General features: G+C 36.0%; 1 protein-coding gene across 3 annotated transcripts in view; it reads left to right on the top strand.

The window, feature by feature from the left end:
• The window catches only part of LOC115208779 (pyridoxal-dependent decarboxylase domain-containing protein 1), a 131,090-nt gene that overhangs the window by 98,778 nt on the left and 12,527 nt on the right, over nucleotides 1–19,785 (top strand). For 2 of the 3 annotated variants that reach the window (XM_036500474.1, XM_029777102.2), the window contains 6 exons: nucleotides 555–679; nucleotides 5,489–5,607; nucleotides 7,762–7,854; nucleotides 9,646–9,745; nucleotides 10,673–11,036; nucleotides 13,763–14,819. In XM_036500474.1, the coding sequence (XP_036356367.1) occupies nucleotides 555–679; nucleotides 5,489–5,607; nucleotides 7,762–7,854; nucleotides 9,646–9,745; nucleotides 10,673–11,036; nucleotides 13,763–13,805 (844 nt within the window). In that variant the 3' untranslated portion in view covers nucleotides 13,806–14,819. Of the gene's footprint in view, nucleotides 1–554; nucleotides 680–5,488; nucleotides 5,608–7,761; nucleotides 7,855–9,645; nucleotides 9,746–10,672; nucleotides 11,037–13,762; nucleotides 14,820–19,785 lie in introns of those variants that run through there. The other variant, XM_036500475.1, reaches the window with a different exon arrangement.

The following is a 19,785-nucleotide window of genomic DNA, read 5'->3' as shown; positions in this document are numbered from 1 at the left end:
TAGTTTTAAAGATTATTTTTATTACAAAGTGCTCTTGTCATCATAATTATGTAGATATACAGAGAACAAGGCATTCAGTGCTAACTGCTGTCAGTCAATATCCACTATATTGATTTTGTAGGTCATTGGAGTCCAACATATGACCCTAAACTAGAATAAATTGCAGGCAATTATCAAAGTCTAATCCCCCACTGGGAATGAAGAATATTGAATTAATATTATTAATAAATCAAGCATACAATTGTTTGTTTCTTTTTTTCATTTTATATATTTTTTTATTTTTGGTGCCTTGACCTTAATCAAATGACTGCTGCATAACATCATCAATAACATTACATCTTGTCAAACTAAAGTCATCTGGGATCTGTTTAGCATTTAAAATGTCTTTTGCAAAAATTTTATTGTTCCATACATAAAAAAAAAACAAACAAAAACCCCCTCAAATTGTTATTTGGAACAATCATTCATGCTTCTGATAACATTTTCTCATAACTATTTTGACATGAAGAAAACATTAGTAATTATTTTCATTTTTCTGTATTACATTTAAACAGATATATTCCAGCCAGCTGGACAGAAAAACTCGCAGAGTTACCAGAAAATGGAAAAAATGATATCAATACATTAAATATTGAACTGGTTCACAAACTGAAATCTACCGACAGTGCATTCTCACTTGGTAAATATAGGAGTTAATTTTTTGACAGCAATCATCTAAATGGCAAATATATTGTTTATGGTTACAGACCCATTCTTACCATCCTCCCACACCACTTATTTTTTTACTTCATGTTTTAAATATGTGTATATATTTTAAGCCACTTTAGATGGTTAATACTTTTTATGAATCTAATTTAGGTTGGCATGTTGTGGTCAATAATGTCATAATGTTACAGATGCGGTAATAATAATGTTGATACATGATCATACATATGAAGAAACAAATAGACACACAACATTTAATGTATATATATACAATATATATAGATATATATATATATGGGTGTGTGTGATTGTGTATAGAAGAATATATTAATAAAAGGAATTCCAACCTTGTCTGATTTTCCCGTTTTATTTACAATCTTATAATGATATATTATAAGATAATATATTATAATTGAATAAAATAAAATGAAATAGTAGAATGTTAAATGTTCATTCTGATTGAACTAGTACTTTCATGCATTGAATTCTGCAATCTTCGGGTTCATGTAGTAGTGTTGACAGTCATGCTTCACAATTTTTGACAGTCAAAAATTGTGAAGCATGACTGTCAACACTACTACATGAACCCGAAGATTGCAGAATTCAATGCATGAAAGTACTAGTTCAATCAGAATGAACATTTAACATTCTACTATTTCATTTTATTTTATTCAATTATAATATATTATCTTATAATATATCATTATAAGATTGTAAATAAAACGGGAAAATCAGACAAGGTTGGAATTCCTTTTATTAATATACAATATATATATATATATATATATATATATATTATATATATATATATATATATATATAGGGTGTGATGAGTAAATTGTCGCTATTTTATATTTTTAATTTTATGCATGCACATTGTTTGTTTTTGATTTTGTCAACTACACAGTATAGTAGGGATGGTTGGGGATGTCTGTGAGAAAAACAGCACCATGACACATTTCACTTTGCTAGAGATTTGGAAACAACATGCTGTACTGCTTGGCATTTGTGCCGGAAGCTCCAATACAAACATTTCAGAGTGTTTGGGTGTCAATTTGAGGACAGTGCAATCTGAGGATATGTACTGAGAGTGGTAAAAATCAAACATCCAGCCAACATCATGGTGTTTGGAGTGGTCACTAGTGATGGCAGTGTTATGCCTCCATTCATCTTCCCACACAGCCTCAGACTCAACACAGAGGCCTACATCAAGTGCGTAGAGGATGTGTGGTGCCCTGGATCAAGAATGTGGGTGCTAGAAGATCCTGTGTTTGGCGACAAGACTCTGCACCATGCCACACAAACAGGAGAAAACAGTCATGACTGTCAGGCAGTTTCTGCGACCACATCACCCCTGACATCTGACCATCCAACTTCTCAGACTGCAGCCCCCTTGATTATTATGTGTAGGGCAGAGTTGAATGAGAGACCAACAAAACTCCTTGTAATACCAAAGTTGTACTGAAGGCAAGGATTATGGCAGCATTCACCAACATGAACAAGGAGACTGTCCAGAAGAGTTGCAGGAGATTCCAAAGTCATCTGGAGGCCTTGGTTGAAGCCAATTTCGATTTTATTGTATGAATTTACATTTTAGTATTTCAAGATATTTTTATGTAATTTTGGTAAATATATCTGTTAAAATGAGCTGTCAGTGTTATTTTCATTTTCGCATAATTTAGATGACAATATATTCACTGCACCTTGTGTATATACACACCCATACATACACTTATATGTAAACTGTTAAGATTAACTTGAAATGGATGGTGTAATATATGTATGTGCATGTTTGTGTTTCTCTGTATGTGTTAATGTGTATGTATATGAGTTTGCATATACTTATAAAGGTGTGGCTTTGGGTTTTTGATCATACGAATTGGGTGGTGGTGTTGTGTCTGTGAGCAAGGCATTTTGAATTATGTGCTCCAGCCTACTCAGTCCCCTCTTCATCCTCTCTCACATCTTTAATGTTTCATTAACTCAGGGGTGGGAGGGAGGGTTGAAAAGGTGTCAGTGTCTGCTTCAAGACTTCATAGGAAACAGTAAGCAAAAACTTTGGTACATGCTACTAAGTCTTACATGTAAATGACAGTCATCATCATCATCATTTAATGTCCATTTTTCCATGCTGGCATGGGCTGGGCAGTTTGACAAGAGCTGGCAAGGCCAGTAGCTGCACCATGCTCCATTGTCTGTTTCGGCATGGTCTCTACAGCTGACCATTTACAGAGTGTATTGGGTGCTTTTTACATGGCTCTAGCACCATTGCTTTTTATGTGGCACCAGCACTGGCAGAGTCACCAAGTACCTTGCAAGACATAAACTCCTCATCAGGGATGGGTAGTTTTGAAGGGGAGTGGCTTTGTGCAGTTGAAAAATTAAAGGTATAGAGTGATAGAGATAGGTGTCATCCTTTAGGTACATGGATGTTCCAGTTTGAAAAAAGAATGGAGAATGAGTCATAGAGTAAGATACAGGGATCAATAGTGAGAGGGATGATGGCAAAAATGTGTTGGGACATACTCTTAAGGGATATTGGGGTGGTGAGAATATGTGGGGGTGATATAGATGTTTGGACTGGGTAAGTGGGCAAGATGAGGTGACTACCAAATGATGGAGCGAAATATAGGAGAGACTTAAGGGTTGGGGTTGCAGTTGATATGTGAGGACATTGAGGGTGATAGCAGGTATGTTAATGAAGGAAAACAACTTCTACCTGGAATTCTTCACTGTACTCATTGCCAATCCTAACCTTACTAATGGCCTATCTGTAAAGGGCCTGTACAGCCCTTACTAATCATTCGTCAATCTCCAGTTTCCACATCACCCACCTGTAGTTATTTCTATCTAGAGCATCACCTTTACCCTTGTAGCAGTTGATTATGGTGCTGCTACACCAGTTGTTGGGTATGACTCCATCATGAACTACCTGGTTTACAATGTGGGTGACTAGGCCATAGCCCACACCACCAGATGTTTTAAGCATCTCAGTAGTGATTCCTGATGGGCCTGGGGCTTTTCCTGGCTTCACACCCTTAAATACTTTATCTACTAGGGAGCTGTCTATACGGATAGCTGGTCCTTCTACTGGGTCAACATTTGGCAGGCTCTCCTCCTCCCATTCATTCTCCACCTTCAGCAGTCTTTCATAATGGCTTCTCCAAGCCTCTTTGTTTTCAAAATCATTAAAAGCAAGTGCACCATCATCCATTCAGACACATTTCTCTCCTCTGACATCACAATTTCCTCTCACATACTGTCTTGCAATCCAAAATACCTCAGTTCTTTGATCCTCATGTTGCTGGACTTTGGCAAACTTCTTCTTTTCCACTTCGCTCTTGGCTATGTATACCTGCTGCCCAGCCTCCTTTTTGGCTACCTGGTACAGTTCCTGCTACCTCCATCCTTCCTGGCTTTCCAGGCCTGTTTCTTTGCCCTAATGGCTTTGTCTACCATACTATTCCACCACCACGTAACTCTAGGTCTGGAAGGGACTTTGCACCAGCCACAGACTTGGTCTGTGGCACTCAGCAAGCTGTCCTGTAGGAATTTCCAGCTACCTTCTATGTCCGATATCTGTAGCTCCTCCTCCCTCTCCTCAAATTTCTTGATGAGGATGTCCCTAAATCTCTGACCATGTGAAAGGTTCTTTAGCTTCCAAATCCTTCTTTCTTGGATTGGTCTGCTTCTTGGTATCCATCTGGCCTCGAGACTAAAGTCACTAATGACTAGCCTATGCTGGGGGGTACATTCTTCACCTGGGAGGGTCTTTGTATTTAAGAGCAACCCTGCGTCCCACTGTCTGGTGAGGATGAAATCAATCTGGCTAGCGGAGTCTCCCGAGTGATAGGTTTATAAGGTGGCTGTCTGGCTTCCTGAAGTTAGTGTTGCAGATTAAAAGGTTACATGCATCACAGAACTCCAGTAACCTCATCGTTTTGGGTGTGAATATCATGGTCATATATATATATATAAGATAAGAAAATGGAGAAATACATCTAAATCAAATAACAATTACCAGATAATACTCAATCACATACTTTGAGTATTATCTGGTAATTGTTATTTGATTTAGATGTATTTCTCCATTTTCTTATCTTGTATTAGTAATTTGTGGTAAATCATTTTACCTTTGCCCATATAATACAGTAAATGAATTGATTGCATCGCAATCATTAACATTTATGTATTAACTTTGTTGGGTACTTCACTAGCAGTATATTGGATATATGTTATCCCATGGAGGGTTGCATTTACAACCCCTATCTCAATTTAATATATATATATGTTTTTGTTTTTCATTTTTTTGTGTCCTACGTCTGTTCCTCCATTATTGGTACAGGGCGGACGAGTGTCAGTCCATTCTTACATGATACACTCACACACACAAACGTCACAGAATATACAACATATTTGCATGTTTTTTTTTATCACTGATGGTGTATAGTTGTCAGAGGGAGCTTACTGTGACATGGTAAAGGCAAATGGACCTTTTGTTGTCAATCAAGATCAGTAGATTGAGTGGAAAGCTGTGTGTGTGTATATATATGAGTTTGTATATGTGTTTGTATGTGTGTAGTGTTCCCATGTGTGTGCCTGCATGCTAGCATGTATACATGCAACTGCCCCACACATATACAAACGCGTGTATTGTTAACCTGCTTTCTTCATTTTGATTCTGTAAAAACCTAACAGTTTTGTCTGTGTGTCTGATTGCATTTCTGTGATCCTCATTTGGCAATTTTTGCTGCCATAATTAACTTATTATTCTTTAATTTAGGACAGTGTGCAGATAACATTGCATGTGTGAAGTTTGGTCTTATCACAGCAGACACAGAAATCGAAGAATTAGTTTCTCTGGTAGAAACTGTAGGAAAACAGCTTGAAGAATCTTCCAAGGTAAATCATATTATAAGTACTGCTGTACTGTGGAGAATATTAACTTATGGTGACTAATTGATATTATGTTTTTGATTGGCTGTATCTATTGTTATGTCAGTGAAGTTACTCAACTGTTATCTGTAAGGTATTCAAAGGCATAGTTCCTTATTTGATTTACATAGAGTAGTCAAAAGGTACTTTAAAAGTTGCTTAGAATATTTTTCTTTTTACATAGCGTCATCGTTGTCATTGCCACTGCTACTGCCACCATCATCATCTCTTATTTATCTTTATTTTCCTTCTGTATCTTCAAAATCAATTGTCCATGCTTATATTATTTATGTGGCAGATTAGCAGAACTATTGGGACTTGAGATAGATTGTTTTTACAGTAATCATTTCCTTCTGGTCTCCCTCTTCTCTGAGTCCAAATCGCTTGTAGGTCAACTTTCTCTTAATCCATTTGAGATTGATAAATAATGTACCAGTCCTGTACTGGAGTCAATTCATTTCTCTCTCTCTCTCCCTCTCTCCTTCTTTCTCTCTCCCCTTCTCTCTCTCTCTCTCTCCCCTCTCTCTCACTCTCCTCTTTCTCTCACTCTCTTTCCTCTCTCTCTCACCCTCTCTCCCCTCTCTCTCTCTCCCTCTCTCCTTCTTTCTCTCTCCCCTTCTCTCTCTCTCTCTCCCCTCTCTCTCACCCTCTCTCCCCTCTCTCTCACTCACTCTCTTCTCTCTCTCACCCTCTCTCCTCTCTTTCACTCTCTCTCTCTCTCCCTCTCTCTCTCTCTCCCTCTCTCTCTCTCTCTCTCACTCACTCTCCTCTCTCTCACCTCTCTCCCCTCCCTCTCTCTCCTCTCTCTCACTCACTCTCTTCTCTCTCTCACCCTCTCTCCTCTCTTTCACTCTCCTCTCTCTCACTCTCTCTCCCCTCCCTCTCTCTCCTCTCTCTCACTCACTCTCCTCTCTCTCACCCTCTCTCCTATCTTTCACTCTCCTCTCTCTCACTCTCTCTCACCCCCCTCTCTCTCTCACATGCACACAAATTGCCTGTAGCCAGGCCTAGGGATGGATGGTCTCTGTTCTGGAAATGCCCATGATTTGTCACATATGACAGTGTCTCTCTAACTCCATCAAAGAATTGAGGTCCCAACTTAAGGCAAGGCTAGTATTATTAGATATCCACTGGTAGCAGATTATTAGAGCATCAATGTACCTTGCAGTATTTCTTCTTCTTTTATCTTCTGAGTTCAAATTCCACCAAGGTCACTTTTGCTTTTCATCATTCTGGGGTTGATGAAATAAACTACCAATTGTGTGCTAGGTATAAATAAACTACCAGTTGTGTGACTGACCTCTCCTCCCAATTTGTGACCTTGTGCCTATGATGGAAACAGTTCTTAAATATCATCTATAGAGTGATATTCGTTTCCTCTCAAGTACTCTATATTGGTATAATGTACACTAGTCCATCCGAAGTAGATCACTCTATATGATGTGAGCCAGTCCAGTTGATATCTGGTGATATTTATAGGAGTGGTCTCTTTATCACTTCATGATTACTGACTGACAGCTGATTAATTCCATTTTACAGTCTTCTTTGTTTCTTATGAGAACAGTAATATATTGATGTGTCTAGTTGAAGATCATATCTAACGTAATGTTATGTATGGAGGCTGTGAACTCATTAAAACAAAAGATTCAATTAACTGTTCTTTCTCAATGCCTTATGTGGTTTTGGTTCAAGCTTATCATAGTGACTCTATAACAAAGTAAAAGCAGTTGCTGAGAGAAGGCTCATAAAGAAAATGTATATATAGAAATGTGTTAGAAGGAAACAGAATACTATGGAGGTCTGATCTTGAGATATAAATCCTTAAATCCTTAAAAATGTTTTAGCCCGAAGGCTGCAGCCATGCTGGGGCACCACTGCTGTTTATAACTGCAACAAAAGATTTTGGGAAGGGACGGATTATAGATTTGAAGGAGTATTAAAGAAAGGAAAGATGGTAACAATTTGAGTAAAGATGGTTAAAACCTTTAACATTCATAATACCAATGATGTTATGTATAGTTTACATATTCATATAAAAATAATCAAAACATGACACTAAAGCTATTGAAACGAAAATATTTGAAATTAAGGTCAAACTTTGTGTTTCTCTTTTTGTTTTAGTTTCTTGAAACAATGTCTGAAAGGATCTTAAAAGGAATAGAAGAAGCTAGCAAAGATCTTCAACGAGAAAACCATGAACGTATTATACAAGAAGTAAGTTGTTGTAATGATTCCTTAAAAGTTTAACTAGTTCTTCCTAAATTAAATTGTGTTTGCTTAATGTTACTATTGTCTACATGTTCTACTACATATTTCTGGTTTTCAGTCTTCTAACTTGTTCTAGTTCTTAGAGTAGCATTATCACAATAAAGACTAGATTGTTACAGCTGGAATACTGCACAATTTTTTCTCTTTTGGTTTGAACTGTACCCTTGGCTTTCAGAGGCCTTCCATTATTAGAGAAATTGATGCAGTTGGTGTTCCTCTTGAAGTGCAGATTGACAGCTGCAGGATAAAACATGGGTTTGGAAGGCATTCCTGAGATTTTGACATTCTTGAGGAAGAAATAGCTGTAGTAATTAGTGTGGTACCATGTGAGGGTGACAAAATGAAGGGGAGCATCAACTGAGTCGAGTGTGTCTCACTGGAGTTTGAGGAGTGAGTTCACTGTAGTAATGTTAAAAGAGGCAAAGAGAAAACAATCCATCTGTGGCTAGGGGTTGGAGTATTTTGGTAAGTGACTACCTCCTCCAGGCACTTGATGTAGGCCTCCGTATTGAGTCTGAGGCCTTGTGGGAAAATGAATGGAGGCATAATGCCGCCATTACTAGTGATCACTCCAAACACCATGATGTTGACAAGATGTTTGATTTTTATCACTCTCAGTACATGTCCTCAGTTCGTATTGGAGCTTCCGGTGCAAATGCTGAGCAGTGCAGCATGTCGTTTCCAATTTTCTGGCAGAGTAAATTGTTTCATGGTTCTGTTTTTCTCACAGATGGTGCCCAACTGACCATACTATACTGTTTAGTTGACGAAATCAAAAACAAACAACATGCATGTGCAAAATTAAAAAATATATAAAATGGTGACAATTTACCCATCACACCCTGTATATATATATTTGTCATCATTATAATTTGATGTCTGTTTTCCATACTGGCATGGGTTGGATGGTTTGACTGAAGCTGGTAAGCCCAAGAACAGCACCAAGCTGCTTTGTCTGCTTTGGCATTGTTTCTATGACTAGATGCCCTCCCTAATGCCAACCATACAACATAGTGTACTGAGTACTTTCTTTGTGGCATCAGCACTGGCAAGGTCTCCAAGTAATTTGCAAGACAAAGACCTCTAGACTGGTAAGGGGTGTAGTAGTGGGAGAGGTGGAATAATGCCAATTGATGAGCGGTTTAAAAATATAATAGGGGAGATACATGGCAGTCAGTAAGAAAAGAGATAGATAGATGGATGGATGGATGGATAGATAGAGAGAGAGAGAGGTCGCAATGGCTGAATGCACAAAAAGTAGGTGATTGCTGGAAATATTGAGCAAAGAAGATAGGAAGATAATAAGAAATGGAAGTGGTTCTGGTTGGGAAGAGGAGGAAGGTAACCAAAAGGCAGGGGATGTAGAATGTATCTCTTCTGCTCTCAGGTGAATGGAACAGCCAAGTAGTATCAAAGATACAGAGATGATGAAGGTTAAGGATTGAGATGTGGGGGAAGTGCTAGACAGGGCAGAGAAAGTGGAGGTGGGGCAGAGACCCCCAAGATGTTGTAGGATATAATATTTCTGCTGTGGTCGATGGGACATCTTGGAACTTCTTTTTTTTATTTATTTCAACATCATTTCAATCGGGAACATTTGAGAGAGAGAGAGAGAGAGAGAGAGAGAGAGACAGACAAGACAGACATGCACGCACAGAGATAGAGATATCCATAATTTTCTTGATTGAAATAATGTTTGATTAAAAGCAAAAATAAAACTTTTATTATATATTTCAGGGTCTCCTTCGACAAGTGCCTTTAGTGGGTTCCCTTCTGAATTGGTGGTCCCCTCCACCAAAAGAAGTACTCAAGGGAAGGACCTTTGATTTAAGTTCAGGTATATATTGTCTTTACACATATCACTTGTACAGCTGTGCACATATACATTGCCATTTGAATAGTTAACAAGATTAATTTTGCTGTGAAATTATCATTTATGTTATTGTGACTGACCACTGCCGTCATCATCATTATCACCATCATCATCATCATCACAAAGTTTCCTTACTGTCCTGGTTGTCACAGATATTTTCTGTGGAATGCTTATCCTCATAAAAGTTTATCTCAATAAAGAGATTTTCATCTCCTTTACAGCCTCTTTGACTCTGTAACATTAAGATTAGCCAAACTCTACTATCATACAGAAGGAACTATTCATTTGAACTGTCATATATGATCTTGCTAAAATATGCTACCTTTGGGAATAGGAGAAGCTTCCATCACATTACACAAGAAGTTTCAATAGTTTAGTCACATCTTTTGATCATTTTTATGTGAATATGGGAATATATCTAACAGCATTGCTATTATCAATGACAAATGTTTTGACTATCTTTTCCCAAGTTGTCACCAACTTTCATTTCTTTCACACTTCAAAATCTATGCCTTCTCTTCTTTCTAAAATCTTTTGTTGAAGTCGTCAACATCTCTCAAGATCTGTCATCGATAGTATTCTATTTCCTCTGGACTCATTTCTATAGATATATTTTCTTTCTCAGCCTTTTCTCAGCAATACCCACATATTTCATGTTAGCTATGTCATTTTTTTGTCTTTTTTTAGAATGGCCTCACTCACTAATTAAGATGAATAACAATTTCAAAGCTTTTTTACTTTATAAAATGCTAATTACTAATGTGTTGCTGGTGGCTCATTTTAATTCATGTATGAAAAAATTACATGAATATTTTGCTTTATCATTATCCTTGTGTGACTACCCCACTGTATTATGACCTTTACAAACTTTCTGTTCTCTCTTTGTCACAGGGCGGATAATTTCTACAGAAACAACATATAAATATCATATGCAGATTCAGGAAGACAGTGATAATGCTAAGAATGCATCATCATTGCCGTCACCTGATGTGGATGAGCAGGCTGTACAGTTACATGTGACAACGCAGCATGTCGATAGCACCCATGACGCCACATTGGAAGATGGTGCTAGTGACAAACATGAACAATCTGTCAGTGAGGATAAGGATGATGATGCGGCAGCTAGTAAAGCTACAGAGGAAGAGTCAGGAAATAGTGTACAAAATATTCCTTCACCTGGTGCTGAGACGACTTCAGAAGAAAATCCCATTGTAAATACAGCATCAGAACAAATTACTACTACTACTACTGAAGGGTGAGTTTTATGAGAATGTTTAGGTGGAAATGTCCATGTTCTGTCTATTCTTGGGTTATTGGGTTGAAGTCAACCTGGTACAGAACATTGACAGAATTGAACTTAGATGCTTGATGTCGGTGTATTCAGCAATTTGTTATTGCATAACCCTCTGGTGTTCATTTTTGCTTGTCATTTAAGAAAAATTACATGTAACACTAGGATTTAACAAAATTTGATATATAATGTCAGGAGTGGCTGTGTGGTAAGTAGTTTGCTAACCAATCACATCGTTCCGGGTTCAGTCCCACTGCGTGGCATCTTGGGCAGGTGTCTTCTGCTATAGCCTCGGGCCGACCAAAGCCTTGTGAGTGGATTTGGTAGACAGAAACTGAAAGAAGCCTGTTGTGTATATGTATATATATATATGTATATATATATGTATGTATGCGTGTGTATATGTTTGTGTGTCTGTGTTTGTCCCTCTAGCATTGCTTAACAACCGATGCTGGTGTGTTTACGTCCCCGTCACTTAGTGGTTTGGCAAAAGTGACCAATAGAATAAGTACTGGGCTTACAAAGAATAAGTCCCGGGGTCGATTTGCTCAACTAAAGGCAGTGCTCCAGCATGGCCACAGTCAAATGACTGAAACAAGTAAAAGAGTAAAAGAGAGTAATATAACTATAATATAGTTACTTCTTGGTGTTTTAATGTATTGACCAGCCTACTGTATGGTCACTATGTACTTCCAGTTCTTTCTTGACTGAACCCTTCTTTTCTATCTTGGCCTAAATCGTTTAACTAAGCCATCTCCTCATCATTGTAAAGGCTTTCCGAGTGACCTTTTTCTAATGTCTTGGATACTATTTTGGCATCTTCACAGGTCCACCTATTGTCTGTGAACCTTGCAACGTATCTGGTCCAGTGGAACTTTTGCTTTTGGTATTCTATGATCATTTCATTCACTTTGCTTCGTTCTCAAATTACCTCATTTTCAGATATGCTCTTGCAAGGATATTTCTTGCCTGAATCTTTCCATGGCCCCTTGCATGTAGAATGATGCTATTAATGAGACTGGCACATTTTTTATTGAGATAAATGTCTTCCATCCTGAATATTGAATATTATCTTAGAAAAAAAAAATTAATGATAGCAATGGAAAACAAATTGCATTTATTGCAGAAATCATGACCTACAATTTAAATATTTAATGTATCCAATCTGGAGGATTTTTATATATAGTAGCTCTCTTTCTCTCTTTGGACCTCTCATGCACCATCTTCATCATCTTCATCATCATCATCTTTTAATGTCTCATTCAGTAAATATAAAGTCAGTTTTCTTTTTTATAACTCTCTCTAGGGTATCCACAGATGCCCGTGTGCTGGAATCCTCCTTTGTAATATTGAGTTTACTAGAAATGCTTTTGATTTCTTGTTCCAGTATTAGTTGAACTCTTTACTGTGTTAGTAGAGCTCAAAAAGTAAGAGCTAGATTTAACAAAATCGTAATTTTGTTATTGTAGCTTAGCCTCAGGCCTGCTCTAATTGAGTTGACCTATTGTTGATCAAAAGCATTCCCAACCTGATGCTTCTGTGACTGCATTATTCAGTATCTTATGCCCTGTTTAAAATAGTAGGTTGTGATTTGCTGGAGTTTTGGCTGCTTTTCCTAATAGGTGCTAGATTTGTGACCAGAAAAATCAAGATTTTAAATTTTGCAACTCAGCAGCTGTTATGTGGAATACAACTAGATACAGCACATATGTTAGACTGCTTGGCTATATTTCACGATTGATTTATTAATGACAAGCAGACACAAAAATATTCATATACTATAAAAGCATTGTTCTATAATGCATAGGGTTGAAGAATTTCATGTTCATGTAGTGACTAAAGGGAAGAGTCAAAGTGTAGTTTTCTTATTGTTGGTTCTGATGAGGAAATTAGAGCTAAGTACTGCCAAATAATAACAAAACACTGACCAGTTTTATGGTGACTCTGTCATCAATTGTACCTATCTTTGGCAGTTATTTGAAGTTGAGTTTTCTTTATCTCATGTAATACGGCAAAAACTGTTGTTCAGTAATCTGACACTCGACTGAGTCAACCAACTGTGACATTCATGTGTACAAATAAAACAAGAAAACTTTCACCAGGTCTGAGTATCATAGGGTAATCATCATCATCATCATCATCATTTAACATCTGTTTTCCATGCTAGCATGGGTTGGACGGTTCAACTGGGGTCTTGGAAGCCAGAAGGCTGTGCCAGGCCCAGTCTGATCTGGCAGTGTTTCTATAGCTGGATGCCCTTCCTAACGCCAACCACTCCGTGAGTGTAGTGGGTGCTTTTTATGTGCCACCTGCACAGGTGCCAGACGAGGCTGGCAAACGGCCACGATCAGATGGTGCTTTTTACGTGCCACCGGCACGGGGGCCAGACGAGGCTGGCAATGGCCACAATCGGATGGTGCTTTTTACGTGCTGCCGGCACGGAGGCCAGTCGGAGCGGTGCTAGCAACGGCTACGTTCGGATGGTTCTCTTACATGCCAATGGCACTGGTATCACAGCTACATATGAATAGAAAATATTTTCAGACAGAAATTGAAATATAAGTTCAAAATAAAGAAAACAAAGAAACAGTAGTTGTCAATACCAAATTAGAATATGTCTTTTTAAAATTCTACATGTCATTCTTTATGATTGAATGTTTTCTTTTCTTTTTTTTTTATTGTACTTTCAGGGAGCTTGCTACAACAGAGTCTAGTGAACTAACACAGAAGTGAGCTGTGTGGAACTCTACATGCTACCTTGGGTATATCTATCTATATTACACATAACAGGGTATTTTAGGGTATATCTATATTGCAGAATATAGTTGGCTTCTATACTAAGCAGCTGGAAAATTTAAAAGTTAGGCAACTAAACTTATATATATATATATATATATATATATATATATATATATGATCATTACTATTTTCACCTGCAATGTGCAGCTGTCCCAATATTTCTTTTTCATTTTTCATTTTTTTTTTTTTGGTCTTCATTTTCTAATTAGGTTCTTTATAGGAAGTTTTTGTAACTGAAACAATTATCTGGATGTTTTCGGTTTGTTAGCTTTGACAGAGCCACCTGTTTGTGTGTATGCCAGTGTGTGTGTGTCTGTCTGTATGTATGTATGTATGTGTGTGTGTCTGTGTGTGTGTATATATATCGCCAGAGAAGCCACACACACAGGGTTGTTGTTAAGTGTGCATTATACAGCATCTCTTCTTGCAAGGAGTGTGGAAAAAATGTGTGTCATATAAAAATTCACCAAAACAGTATTGTACTATTACAAGAGGCACCCATCATTGCCACGTCTGTGCAAAAGAACGTAAGTCCCTATCAGGCTTGATTAGCCACACCCGTGCTACCCACGTTTAAGATACCAATAAGGTGCAGGTGATAGCATTACTTGAAATTGACTTCCAGCCATCAAATATATATATCCGCCCACACACATTCAATCACGCACGCACACACACACACACACACACACACACTTTTGTTGGTTTTGTTGGGGTCAGAAAACATAAGAGTGTTGTATACATGCTTATGAAAGTGAACAATGTCGTGTGTGTGTGGTGAATTATGAATCTGAAACATTGCTTATCATACAGTTAGTTTCTCATGTTATCATTACTGCAATCTACAGGAGGTCACACGTAGACACATAGACATACAAACATACAAGTAGACAGACCACTACAAAAATAAATACACATACTTACTTTTTCTTACAGTAATTATTTTTTTAAAATTTGCAGCAGAATTATTTCTGTTGAGAGACCTGACTAGAACATTCCTAATTCTTGAAAAGGAAACCAAAGTTACAAGAGGAAATTTTATTATATTATATTATATTATATATATATATATATATATATATATATATATATATATATATATATATATATATATATATATTATATTTTATATATATATATATATTATATTTTATATATATATATATTATATTTTATATATATATATATATATATATATATATATATATATATATATATATATTTTGCTCTTACAATTATATTAGCAGTGATAGCAGTACAGTCTGTCAAGAGCCACTTTTGATGCTTTATGCTACCTGGTTTACTGCCTTACTATTGTGATCTTTAGTCAAAGCAGTTTCAAACATAACCATTTATGAACTGGTAAAAGGCATATGTGATGTTTCGCCCCATTAGCTTTGCGGGGAAACAATGATAAGGTAGTTTTATGTGTGCTTTGCATTGGCACCTCACTGTTCTCTGTTCACATTTTTTTGAGATCAACATTGACTCTCATCCTTGCAAGTTTGATAAGACTAGAGAGGATATGGTTCAGTGAAGTGAACAGGCTGTTTTTCTAGTTGGGAGAAATTGTGGCAGTAGTAAGTTCTTAGCAAACCAAGCCACACTTGTTTTTTGACTCTCAATTGAAATCTGAATCACACTTTTATTGTTAATGGTTTTGGAAAAGGTGTCAGTGGTACAGTTTCTCATTCTTCATGCAAATTATTTGGTTATTTTGTTTATTATTTGGTTTCTTAGCATAAACACCTCTGTATTTAAAAGGCATGGTTCCCACTTTCTGGAATTGTGTATTTTATTTATACGTATTTGCATAAAAACATACACATTTAAAGTTATGTCACACACACACACACACACACACACACACACACATGCACACACACATACACACACAGACTCACTCCAGTGGTTCTGTTATCCAAATAGACCTGCATAACCTATGTGCTCACATGTAGGGGAAATGTTGCAATTATCTGATTTGATAAAGAGAGATAAAATTCTGTCATTGATTGTCCCAAACTCTGCCTTATTGTCTTTTTATCCTCTTCCTCCACCTTCTAATATTTTCTCTCCCTCTTTCTTGTTTAACAGTATTTTACCAAGGTCTATATTCAATAAACTGAAATTGTATTATTCTCTTTCTTCATTGCAAAGAATCTTCATTATAAATTTGCCCATCTTTATATCACATTATAAATTCCTAATAATGGAGGTACACATAAGCTTTATGTGTTTACCTTTATTTGACTCTCACACATGTTTTGGTTTTTAAAAGTGAACATCTTTACGAGTGTTCTCTTTTAATATGTTCTTGATAATCTGTTTGTATATATGATAACTTTGGCTGTACATTATTCTAAAATTTTTGAATTTGAATAGTACAGAAAAGGTTGGCTTCTTAGTCCCCTGCATAAGGACATGAAAATTCATATTTTTCTCTTGGTCACTTTTGTCTTTCACTCTTTTGAAGTTGATGAAGTAATGTTCTTGCACTGATGTCAGTGTATTCAACTATATACCCCTGAAAGTGGTGCCCCAGAATGGTCAGTTTAATGACTGAAACTAGACAATGAATAAAAGATTAGCTCCATACTTGTTGGTGAATAAAGTGTATGAGAAAATTTAAGGAACAACTCTAAACTCATTTTGTTCATGTGGCATTTTTAGTTCATGCATCAACAAATGCAATACAAACTCAAATGAAGGAAACCACTAATATTATTTACCAGGTGAAATGGTAGTGAAACTTGAGAATATAATAATGATGATAAAATTTTCGTTTCATATAATTGATATAAATTTATTTTAAAGTCTTTTTGTTATTAGAATGTATAAACATCTTGATTATGTCCAGTTTTGTTTCTTTGAATATAATCCCCAAATCGTTAAGAAATTTGACAAAAATAAGACCTAAGTGAAGGTACTCACTATTATGATTATTTCAAGGTTGCCTGTTACTGTCTTCATCAATACACATGATAGTGTTTATGAAACATCAACTAAATCTCTGGTATTTTTTATGTAAGATGCTATTTCTTGCGGAAAATATTTGCAGAGTTGGTTTTGTTGATAAGGTAATGAACTTTCAGCTGAATGGTTGATATTTTCTTCACATTTTGTCAAATGTCCATTGACAAGGCAGTTAACGCTTGTTTGGGTGGACAGGTTGTCCATTTATAGTTATCTAAAGATCTGTACAGCTTCAAGTGTATGCATAATTATTTAATTAACTGCAGTATCGACTACATACTTCCTTTGAAGCCTGGGTAAGGTAACTTAAATACCATTTCAGTGTGGTCTGAAAGTACTGTAAAGTTTCCATTGATGAGAGAATCACCAGAGATTTGTGTCTTGATGCTGATCTTTGTTATGAAAGCCATGCCTTTCATATTCCTCTTGCAAAGTAGTCTTGGGATATAACAATGCATTCCATTTCATCTCAGTTACTGTTTGTTTGGAACCTTCATGCAAGATTACCGGCAGTCTTGAAATGACATCAGTCTTCTATTGTTTCCCCTCTAATTTAGCACTCTCACCTATCACATTCTCTCATTTCATTTGTTTTGGTTTCTCCTCACAACTTTGATTCATCTTGACATGTTTGTCTTTTGAAGACGTTTTACCTTCTCAGTCTTCAAGACTGATTTGCTTTTATCAGTCACTCCCTCCCTCCCTTTCTCTCATTTCTCTGATTTTCCTTTTTTGTGTATTTTTCTTCTGCTTCTTATAACTAGTAAGGCAGCGGATGGATGGCAGAATTGGCAGAGCATTGAACAAAGTTCGTTGGTGATGTTCCTTTACATTTCTGAGTTCAAATCCCTATGAGGTTGGCTTTGCCTTTTACCCTTCTGAGTTAATAAAATAACTAGTAGTTTAAGATTTGGATAAATCTGATTAACTGAAATATATGACCTTCTGTCTGTCTTTATTCATTTTTTTTTCAGACTTTTTCTTTCTCGAAGTGAGATGATGTATGTGTGAGTATCTTTCTGTTCACACATGCACACACATACGCGCATGTGTATAAATATATATATATATATATATAATATATATATATATATATATATATAAAAACATGTGTATGTATATATTTATGCGTGTGTATATACATAAGTATATATACATGTGTATATATGTGTGTGTGTGTATATATATATATATATATATATATGCACACACACACATAAGTATACATATATTTGTATATGTGTATATGTATATATACATATATAATATGATGAGAGAGAGTCTGATATTTCTTGAAGTAGTTTTAATTTCCTGTAGCTGCTGTGGGTTAATGCAATGTGGGTACAAAAGAAAAAAAAATCCTTTCATTTTTCTATTCAAAGGGGAATATATAACAGATACAAAGAAACATTATATTTATGTTATTTAACAAAATATCTGTAAAATGTGATAGATATCACAGAAACTCTGTGGTGTCCATGGTATGAGACCAAATTTGTTTTTCATATTTTTTTTTAATCCAATATCATTCTTTTCAGGGGAGTACTGTAATGTTTTTTTCCTTTTGTTTGAGGGGTGGGGTAAAACCTTAATGAGTTTTCAGGGGAGTACTCTGTTATGGTTTGTTTTTGTATTTTTGTTCCTTTTTCTATACTTAATTCACTAATTAAATTTTAACAGACATCTGTTGTTATGTTTGGCTGTTTATCTATTTATTTATTTATTTCAATTAATTAATAATGATTGACACAAAAATAATGAACCCAGACATGGTGTAGTCATGGAAACATTCTCTCGTTGCTAAGTATATTTCTTTAACTAAGTAATTCTAATAGAGTGAAACTACTACTATTACTTCTATTACTACTACTACTACTACTACTACTACTACTACTACTACTAATACTACAAGTAATCATCATCGTTAATTCCATGTTGATCACATGATAGATGCATGTGTTTGAGGTTTAATGACATCGGGTGTGCTCTGAAGGACTGTAAAATGAAAAAAAAAATGTCAGCTATTTTAGTTTTTGGTATTGCTTTCAATATTTCTTTCACAAAAAGAATAACATTTACATGCATTTACCAAAATTTTAATAATTTCTCTCACCAAATCCAGATATTATTGTTATTATTGTTGATGATATTATTATTATTATTATTTCTGGAGAGTGCTATGGCAAAGTGGATAAGATGCGAGTTTCCTGTATCAGCTAATGTGTCCATAGTCCTGTACAGGTGAGGCATTGTGCAATGAGTAAGATGATTCTTGTCTGCTTTGCAAAACTTTGCACTTAATTAGATGCTATTATTAATTACAAAGGCAGATGATGACAATCAGGAGAGTGCCAGACAAAATGCCTTGTGGTGTTTAGTTGTTTTTAAGTTCAAGTTTGCTGGGGTCAGCTTTACCTTTCATCCTTCTGAGGTTGATAAAGAGAGTACCAGTTGAGTACTGGGGCAATATAATAAGCTGTTCCTGCTCCCAAATTTCTGGCCATGTACCTATTTAAGAAATTATTTTTATTATGAAAAATGGCAAGGGTGGTAGATGACATTATCTATAGAGAACCAGACAAAATGCTGTCGAGTATTATCCACTTATACGACTTGACAGAGTTCAAATCCCGCCTGAGTCAACTTTGCCTTTAATCACTCCAGGGTCTATAAAATAAGTAATAAATATGTACTGGGGTTGATTTAATCATATATATTCTCCTCCGTTTGAATTTGTGGCCTTTGTGTCAATGTGAGGAACGATTATTTCAAACCGTTGAAAGACTCTGTTAGTACTTTATTACATTTAAGTAGAACGCCTGTTATGAAATAGTGTTGTTCTACTTTGAGGATGTAGATATTTTTCTCATATTTAACAGTTACAAAGTAAATAAATGATGTTGATAAATATTTATGTAAGCTGATTACACTGTATAGAAAA

The sequence above is a fragment of the Octopus sinensis genome, linkage group LG2 (genome assembly GCF_006345805.1).
Source record: "Octopus sinensis linkage group LG2, ASM634580v1, whole genome shotgun sequence".
In the NCBI taxonomy this organism is placed as follows: Eukaryota; Metazoa; Mollusca; class Cephalopoda; order Octopoda; family Octopodidae; genus Octopus; species Octopus sinensis.
Note: the sequence above shows the minus strand (reverse complement) of the source record. Positions and strands in the feature narration are given on the sequence as shown.